Source organism: Sinohyriopsis cumingii, chromosome 4, assembly GCF_028554795.1.
Source record: "Sinohyriopsis cumingii isolate HCF-2022 chromosome 4, ASM2855479v2, whole genome shotgun sequence".
Taxonomy (NCBI): domain Eukaryota; kingdom Metazoa; phylum Mollusca; class Bivalvia; order Unionida; family Unionidae; genus Sinohyriopsis; species Sinohyriopsis cumingii.
In genome coordinates, this window is record NC_142964.1 from 62,960,822 (window position 1) to 62,970,723 (window position 9,902).

The following is a 9,902-nucleotide window of genomic DNA, read 5'->3' on the forward strand; positions in this document are numbered from 1 at the left end:
TTTTTTTTGGTTTTTGAAGATTGTAGCTGGCTTTCTTTGATGAAGAATTCATGCATTATGGAAGTCACCATGAAAGGCCAACTTTGGAGGACCAAACAAATGCCCTTTTGTTATAGTGACGGCAACATTAAAGTCTGGTGGCAATATCAAATAACTGTTGAACAAAGTATTGAGACCGCACCGGTGGCCTAGTGGTTAGTGCATCCACCCTGGATGCAGGAGGTTGTGGGTTCGAACCCCGACCGAGTCATACTAAAGACTTAGAAAAATGGTACTAACAGCTGCCTTGCTAGGCACTCAGCATTAAGAGGTTAGTGTTAGAACTGATCAGCCTGGTGTCAGAATAATGTGACTGGGTGGGACATCATGCTACGTGTCTGGCATGATGCCCCAGTGCTAGATATCACTTTAAACTACCACACTGAAGACATTGTAGCAATGTTAAAAATTTAAATCACACACACACACACACAAAGCATTGATCAGAACTGGCAGCTTATCAACATAAATGATGAGAAAACAAAGGATTTGTTCAGTTGGGGACTTGTGCTTCTGTCGATATATACATTTATGTTTTATCTTGAAATCAACATAAGCATGACGAATTTGATAGTAACAATAGATCATGGACCCTGAAATTTGCATTTTCATCAACATATGTGGCTTTTTGCTATAAGTGGGTAGGACTTTATGCTAGCTTCCACTTTGTAGTGATTGAAAGTGACATTTCTCTATTGTTCCTTTATAGGCTAATATGTGGGTTCATTCTCACAGGTAGCTTCACATAATCTAGTGTAGTTGCCCAGTAATGTTAATGGGGTCATGAAGCAGGACTTGTGGCTGGAAAACCTGAATAATGTTGTCTGCTCTAATTCTCGTTGCCAAGTTTTGACAATATGCAGAACTAAGTGAAGACATTGAACACTCGAAAGGTGTGGATAACACTCACAGAGTATGTCTAGCATGTGTGGGTTGTCTAGCATGTGTGGGTTGCTACCCTGGAACATGTTATATATGCATGGTCTGGACTGAAAGTAGATGGGTCTTGGTACATGGAGCACAATTAAAACAGAAAATGCACTAGTGCACACTGAGAGATGAATATGTGCTGCAGCCCCAGCTCCAACTTTGTATTCTCAACCTGACAAATCATATTTGGCAGAACCTATAGATCGGACACCACTTGGATTCAACAGCATGTGATCTGTATTGGTACATGTAAGCGAGGTTGAGATCAGATTAAGCCAGCTCGGAAACTGTCTTGCACCATGGAAGTAAGGACAAGTTCTGTGGATCCCCTAACTTGTCCCAGATAAAATGGCACTGTTACACCAAGATTGGATTATGCACAACAGGTGAACCACACAGTTGATTTGCCCTTAAAGTCAAAGGAGGGAATGTCTCAGTCAGTATCCCTACCTGACACCAGAACACACAATCACTGTACCCAGCAAGTGGGTTCAGCAGGCATCATTATTACATTCAGTGCCCCTCCTCCATTTGCACAATGGTCCCTTTAGCTGAAGACATCTCCCAAAGACCCATTAAAGGCAGCAAGAAATCAACAGTTTTCTTCAGAAAATGGTGATAGAGATCCTTCACAACATAAAATAAAATGGTTTATGTTCAAGACTGTTCCATGTCTCAGAGGCCAATGACATTCTTCAGTCAGACATAAACACTCTCCATCATTTCATCCATGCACCGTAGTTCAAGTGGAAACACCAGGGCAGGTTTTAAATGCCATTTAGGAGGGATACATTGCTATCAGTGTAGATCTGCAAGATGCATATCTACATGTCCCAGTCCATTGTTTACCTTTAGGGAGACAGTTTACTAGTTGAGGGTGCCCCCTTTTTTGGACTCAGTATCAGTCTCTGGGTCTTCACTCATAATATGGACAGAGTAATGACTCACTCTGAGGACCATCTCCAACTTCAAGACATACAATTACTTGGAGGACACACTTCACAAACACCAGGTGAGTTATATTTTGAATCAAAAGATGAAATCTCTTGTCGCACACTTCCTAAGCCTAGGACTTATTGTCAACAATGATCAAATTTGATTTCATACCAACTTAGGTATGGAGTTCATAACACTTCTGAACAGAGCACGTCTCCCTTAGGAACACAATTAAATCAGTTCACTGGGGGCTGGTGGCTTTGATTCTTACACAGAAGTCTCTCAGGTTAAGAATTCCTTTGCATACTGGGTTTACTCTCAGTTTGATGGTTTGCATTGATGCAAACATAACTGTCTGGGAACCACATCTTCCATCATTTGAAGGAGCCAGTGGCAAGTGGCCCACTGAAGTTGTCTTTTGCATATCTATATTGTTTAGATGAAAACCATACTGAAAGCATTTCATTGGTGGAAGATAAAGCTATATGGAAAGGACATTCTCATTCTATCAACAATTCCACTGTGGTCAATTCTGTCAGAAGGCAGAAGCAGAAACCAGCTTTCTAGACCTCTGTATTGTTGTTTGGGATTTTCTAAGTTGGTGTCATCAATGACATACCAGTGTACAAGTTTGTCATATTCTGGGCAGACTAAATATATTAGAGGACTTTCTGTCCCAAAGAAATCAATAAAAACAGAATGGTTGCTTCTTCACTTGGTTTTGAGTTGCTCATGTACTTGCTTGGAGGGACAAATAGTAGATCTATTTGCAACAAGGTGGAATGCAAAACTTTCTACCATTATCTCTCCAGTCCTGGATCCAAAGGCCTAAGTGGTCGACACTTTTTCCATTGATTGGAATGGTTTGGACACATATGCTGCCTCTCATTTTGATTCATGAAAATCAAGAAAATTGTGGTGTCACATCATCCTGAATGCTTTCCTCAAGTGGAAAAAGTTATGCATAAACGGCTTAATAAATCTAGGAGTGTAAATCTTGAGAAAAATAGAGATATTTCCAAATCTACTCAAACACCCAAGATGACAGGCATCTTGCACAAATCAATAGCTGTTGAACCTGCATGTCTGGATTATATTAAACAAGCCCTCAAGTACAGTAAGCTCTTCCAACAAATAGTGGAGAAAATTGCTGAAGTGAGAACGCTCTACACTTTGAAAGTGTATGAGGGGAAGAGGATTTTCTTACAGTGATGCGAGTATGAACATATTTCTCAACTTAAAATATAGATACCTTTTTATTTGTGGTCTTTGAAGAGAAACGGTTAGCTCCAGTTGCAATAAAAGGTTACGGTTTCCACAATCTTTGACAGGCTATATCATCACAGAAGAGAGGATATAGGACAAAACAAAGAATTGTATGATCTATTGAATTTCAATTTCACACATGCCGAGGCACTGGCTCTGTGCCCAAAGTGCAATCTGTCATGTGTGCTAACCTGAATGAATAAGGCACTGTTTAAACTGCTTTTGAGAGCTTCATTGGTTCACCGTTTGCATAAGACCTGCTTCTTAATCTTATTAGTTGCTGCAGGCAGAATCAGCAAGGCACGTACCTTGTCAGCTGACCCATTGGCAGTGAGTCTTTTGTGGTGAAGCTTCTTCCTAGCCTGACCCTTCAGCTAGATGTCATCTATGAGACCTGGTGAGCGCTTTGAAGTGGTACCTGAAAACAGTTGAGCTGGTGGGAAGAGGGAGATCGTGTCTATTATTTCCTATGAAAAAGGGAAAGGATGATATCTTAGTGCATGCCCTGTTGTCCTGGATAAAATGGGTTATTCATTCAGCAGAATCAAATCAACTTCTTATGCAGTTTAGCTTACGAAGTTGGGGCAGTCACAACAAGTCTTGCATTAGCACAAAACTGTTCCTGAGCTGACATTTTACAAACCAAGGGATGGAGGTCGGAGTCAACTTTCTCTAGTTTCTACCTCAGGGATCATTCACCCCAGAAGGCCCAGATAGACCTGGTGGGATCTGTCACTGCAGCACAACATATTCTCTTAATGGGTTATTTGGCAGCTTTTTAGCGATGATGCATCATGACTTCAGGTGGATTTGGAAGGGAAAATTTTCCAGTTTTCAAAAGCCATATCTCAGTATATAGAGTCTGTGCTCCTACTGGATTCTTAATCTAGAATCTGCGATTTGGGGACTGGAAGCCGCCTATCTGGGTAAGAGTATGTAACTCCCCACATCTTGCCTGGTCTCAAAAGGTGTTATGACTGAGTAATATGTTTGAAGAAGAAAGAAATTTGTATAGTAAACTGTTTCTTTGACAATACTTACCTGATAATATTGATACAGCCTCCTCAGTTGCATCCTATTTGGATAGTGTACATTCTGCTCCAGTACTAGCTGAAATACACATGGAATTAGGAACCAATCCCTATGTCAGAGGAAGATCACTCTGTCTGACTGCCACATATCCAGTTAACATTTAGTTCCCATAGTTAAAAATGTTTAGTTGGAAGGGCTGGATTTGTTGGTCGTGGTAGTACTATGAAGGTACTATGATGGGGAAAGTAATATCAAAGACACATTTCTTACTGAAAATTTTTTTTTAAAAAATATGTTTGAAACATAATGAAAACCTGATGATTTACATCTTTAAATTCAATATAGCCTGATAAAAGAGTGCAAGTAATAATAGGAAGAAAAAGTAGGTACAAGCCATAATAATAAATATTTGATAGACTGCATACCTTCCACAGGTACTGAGTGCTTTTGATCTTGATAATGCTAGTCTTTCTTCCAGCAGTTAATGCTGGGTAGAACCCAAGACCATCATGTGTCCACTTGGAATCAGGCTTTTCATTAATTTGTTTTTCAGTATATCTGTGAGTTTCAGTTAATGAAGAGTCATTGTTTACTCATGGTAAAAGGTTATAAAGAGAAATTGATCACCCATGCATTTCAACCAAACAATCTTGGCCCAGAATCATCTGTGAAATCATCCATGTACATAGGCCTCACAGTTTAATTCTCATCAGTAGTTTGTAAAACTAATAATATAACATTTTACAAAAATTTTATCAGATTATTTTCATTGGTTAAATGCATTTGAAGAGCCGGAAGGTTTGTAATTTCATCTAGTAGAAAGTGTTCTTACAAAACACATACATGTCTTTGGGTTTTACAATTGTAATGCCACAAATTCTTGTGTGATTTGGCAAGGATAGAAACATGTATAGATGACTTTCAGGAAGTGAGGCTATTTATAGTGGTGTGTTTGTTGAGTTAAATCACTGCAGCTATTACTTATCCAGTTGTGTAAGACATAATTTTCCACCATGTGTGTTGAAAGTGTGGCTTATTTGTGGTTGCAAGTGCAGGTGAAACTATATTTTAATGTATAGTTACTGTCCACCTGATGAGCTTTCAACCAAGTATCTGTCTCAAAGGGATAGAGAGTAAAACAGGAAACTATATGAATATTTAGATATGATAAACATTATTGCAGACAGTTGGCGAGAAAACGTCCTAGTATGTATACAGCAGCACTCACTGACCCTGGTATCGTCTCTCATGTCCACCGTGGGAGCAGCATGAACCGGAGTCGCAGTGTTGATACTGCCATGAAGAAGAAACTTAAATAACATCCAGCCACGTATGAAAATGTCAGTGTTGTGGCTATTGTTTTGATGTAGTTGTTACATTAAGTATGAGTGCTGAATCTTTTGTAATGAAATACTTGTACTTCTTGCTGCTTGAGTTTAACTTTCTTTATGTTGTTACATTTGCTTTTTTGGCTTCCAGCAATGGAAAATTTAAAGAACTGTTTTTTGTGTAAAACTTGAATTATGCTCTTTTTGTCCAGAGGATATCTTAAATACTTGGCCCTGACATTGTCTTGTAGGTTTTGTTCTCTTGTTCATGCCCTAGTTTGCTTCATTTTTATTCCCTTTTAGCTTTTATTATTTTCCTTTAACCTCATTTCCTTTAAATGTACTGGTTGTTTGTATCAAATATGACATGACAATTTTGTATATTTTTTTTCTTTTCTTTCTGGTTTGACTCAAAACATTTAACAATAATATTGGTCATTTCTGATTTTGTTGTCATTTGTCTGAGTTCAGTTTGTTACATGTGTATTTTCAATTCATTTTTATCAAGGATATAAATTTCCATTGTTTTGCAAAATCTTGCATTTTGTCTGTGCTTAAATATATGGACTGGGGAAGGGGTTATTGTACTTTTTATCCTTAAATCTGTGACTTGTAACTACCATGAAATTCATAAAATGTGTACCAATGAAAAAAATAATGACTTCACAGTTAAACTGCATTATAGAGGCAAACATTTATCTTTTCTGTTCAGTTGGAGATTTTTCACTTGACTCTGATTCATCTTTTGTCATGTTTTCTTAAAAATTTGTCAACAGATTGATAAGTAATTGCTACCTACTTTGAACCAGTTACTTTCTGAATATATTCACAGTTTAAAATTTCTGATTTAAAACCAGTTTGATAATTTAGTGGAATATCAATCCTATGACATGTCACCATTTTTATGTTTGCTTTGTTATTGTATTGTTTGGTTCTACCACTCTTGTTTCTACCATTTTTAGCTCACCTATACGAATTATATGTAAGGCATTGTACTGCCCACTAGGCAGGTTGGAGTGAGTTCCATATCATCTACCACCACCCCCAGGGAAGGGTGATAAATTTTTACATACATGCACAGTAGTTGTACATTGTTGTTGTTGTTGTTGTTGTAGGGTTTGACGCAGTTTTCAGCACACGATAGGCTATACATGGCGGCCAGTATTATTGGTGGAGGAAAAACCCGGGAAAACCTTGGAAAGAACCACCAACCCACAAGAAGCTACTGGCAAGCTTTCTCACATACCCACATTGGCCGAATCCAAGACTCGAACCCATGCAGATAGAGGTGAGATGGCAGTGATCTGTAATGGAGAACGCTTTAGACCACTTGGTCACTCGTAGTTGTACATTATAAAGTTTTTGTATTTAGCTCAAGGTTTTTGGATACTATATTAACACTGTTAAGAAATTATGAAACTTGACAAGGGGGTATACATCTTGATGAGTACTGTACCATCATCACAAATATAGGTCGCTGTGATATATAATTCTTGCTTCACTGAGTGTGGCGTATGTTTATTTTTCCAGCTTTGTTCATGATAGTACCATCAAACTATATATTTATATGTATCTGTTAGTAGTACACCTTAACCACAAAAGAAGATCACTGACCACCATTTCACATTTACTGGCCGAAGTTTTTGCTTTTAGCTCATGGCCAGATAAGTTTTTGCACTCTGTGTATGTGTGTGTGTGTGTGTTCTGTTATGTCTGCATTAATTGAACTTGGCGAAGGAATGCATCTTGTTGAGCATATTTTACGCTTCACTGACTCAGATTAAATTTTGAATATCAAGTTTATTTCTTAAGCTCTATTAATCCTTGAATTATAAAACAAGAAGATTGCCTGCATCTGTCAGTACCATAAACAAGGTCACTCTGACCTAAGTTTCACATTTTACTTTTTGCTCAGATTAAGGTGTGCATTCAGGTTGTGACCAACTGCATCTCATATACCCTATGTCCGTCTCTGTCTATTTGCCTGTCTCTTTGTCTCCATATATATATATATATATATATATATATATATATATATATATATATATATATATATATATATACACATACACAAATAGAATAATCAGTAATACAGACATCATAGACCCTGATCTGCTGATGCATTATGTAATAGCTGATCTGGGTCTGTTATTTGCAATTGGACTTATAACTGAGTATATATATATAGTAGGTAATGGCTTTTTAACAGTTGACTAAGTTTTCTAGAACTGCTAGATTGGCAGGCAGACACATTGTGATAAAAGCTTTTGAAGGAGAAGTGATACAAATAATAAACTCAATAGTCTTTGATAATGATATTCCAGGATTGACAGCTCTCTTATGGTATGTTGCATTCTTGACTGGTCTTTACAGTAGTACTTGGAATATAGTTGCATACACTTTACTTACAACAAATTGAAATCAGTGTGGCGGTAGTTTACAATAATGGTAAATTATTTCAAATTTTGATGAAGCTATAGTAACATTTATTGAGATTTGTTAAAATCAAATCATGTTGCAGAAAATGAAGTCATATAGTTCATAAGGCTACAAAAAAGAACTTACAGTGTATTCATGCACCAATCTTGTGCACTGTCATTATTTATATGCATTGATTAAGATAGTTTAGTCATTTTTTTTCTTCAGATTTGTTATTGTTTTGTAATATTTTATATTATAAGATTCAGGAATTCAGGAAGCCTGAAAATTTATTACACACTTCCAGTACACAGAAATATCTATTGCTTTGCTACAGCCGTTCATGCATTGATTTTCAAGCTTCAGTACTTAATAATGCTATAAAATATGAAGTTCAATTCTAAATTAAACTTTTCACTATGTGTAGTTTATAATACTAGTTATAAATGAGCCATGATGCGTGCTGATCAGAATCAATAAAATCAATGGCTTTTTTATGAATGTACTTGTGTTTTTAAGAGATTATCTATCTTTGAAGCTCATTATCATAAAATTCACATACATTGCAATTTCAGCATTATTATTGAAGTATGTGTGAAATTTTTATTTTCATTGCCATTATCTTTTGTGATTACGAAGAGACCCTCTGTCATTTCCACAGTTAAAAGCGTTTGGATAGGAATCATGGATTACATGTAGGATCAAGTAGAAAAAAGTCTGTTGGTCAGATTAATGGTTAGATATAAAAACTACTAATTTGGATATGTAGAAGACAAAATTTTAAATATGAAAAGCATTGTTAAAAGATCTTTTTTTTTGTTGCAGTTACCAGGGTATGGCTCCATCCCACACAGAAATAAGCAGTACCACCACCATCACCTCCGTGAATATGTCAGTACACAATGAATGACTTCTCAGAACATAGAACATGCTCACAAAACTACACTGTACACATGTGTTATGTTCTTTTTCTCATAATTCAAGGTCAGTCTATGGATTTAGAGGCAATGGAAACGCATCTACATTTTTAAAGTTTCTTGTTTTCACATTCCTATCTATTGTCACAAATTCAGAATAGGAGCATCTACACAGGATCAGATTTGATATTGTCTCTAATTCAGACTGGGATCATCTACACAGGATCAGATTTGATATTGTCTCTAATTCAGACTGGGATCATCTACACAGGATCAGATTTGATATTGTCTCTAATTCAGACTGGGAGCATTTGCATTAATCATATTTGATGTTATCTCAAATTCAGACTAGGATCATCTACATGGATCATATTTGATATTATCTCAAATTCAGACTAGGATCATCTACATGGATCATATTGATATTATCTCAAATTCAGACTGTGAGCTACTACACAGGACAAGAATTTATAAAATTTTCAATTGACAGTGTATTGTGATGTTGATTGTACAATTATCAGAGTTATTGTCCTTAGTGCAATAGTTAAGTGATCAACATTTTGCTATAATGTATGTAATTTTTTCAAGCTTTAGCTTAGTATATTGTCTGATAGGACCAATAAAAACTCATTTAAAACCAACAAACACCATCTTCTGTTTTTAATTTCAACCTTATATGCATTTTATGGATGATTACTTGTGAAATTTTTGAAGTATTTAAAAATAATTTTAAAATGATATTTGTCTAGCTATGTAATAGCTAAGGTTTGAAGCAATCCAAAATCATGCTGAATATCTCCAGATGGAGCTCAGCAAAGAATCATCATGAAAAAAGTACCTGGTCACTAACTGCCCATAATAGCTGAATGAGTACTTTGAAATTCATCAAATTTGCACAGGTTGGACATAATAAACATATTAAATATTAGGGGTGAAACAATACATATGAACTTTATGGTCTTTTTCTTTGGAAGGTAGGTGGTGCCATTTTATGTATGTTGACATTCTTGGTTGTATTTCCAGTCTGCAGATTACA

The 9,902-nt window shown here is 36.4% G+C and overlaps 1 protein-coding gene across 4 annotated transcripts in view; it reads left to right on the forward strand.

The window, feature by feature from the left end:
- Window positions 1-9,511, forward strand: part of LOC149801318 (BLOC-1-related complex subunit 8-like) — a 31,968-nt gene extending 22,457 nt beyond the window's left edge. For 3 of the 4 annotated variants that reach the window (XM_089955357.1, XM_089955360.1, XM_089955361.1), the window contains exons 6-7: window positions 5,387-5,533; window positions 8,775-9,511. In XM_089955357.1, the coding sequence (XP_089811483.1) occupies window positions 5,387-5,522 (136 nt within the window). In that variant the 3' untranslated portion in view covers window positions 5,523-5,533; window positions 8,775-9,511. The remainder of the gene's footprint in view (window positions 1-5,386; window positions 5,534-8,774) is intronic. The other variant, XM_089955359.1, reaches the window with a different exon arrangement.
- Window positions 9,512-9,902: the final 391 nt, after the last annotated feature.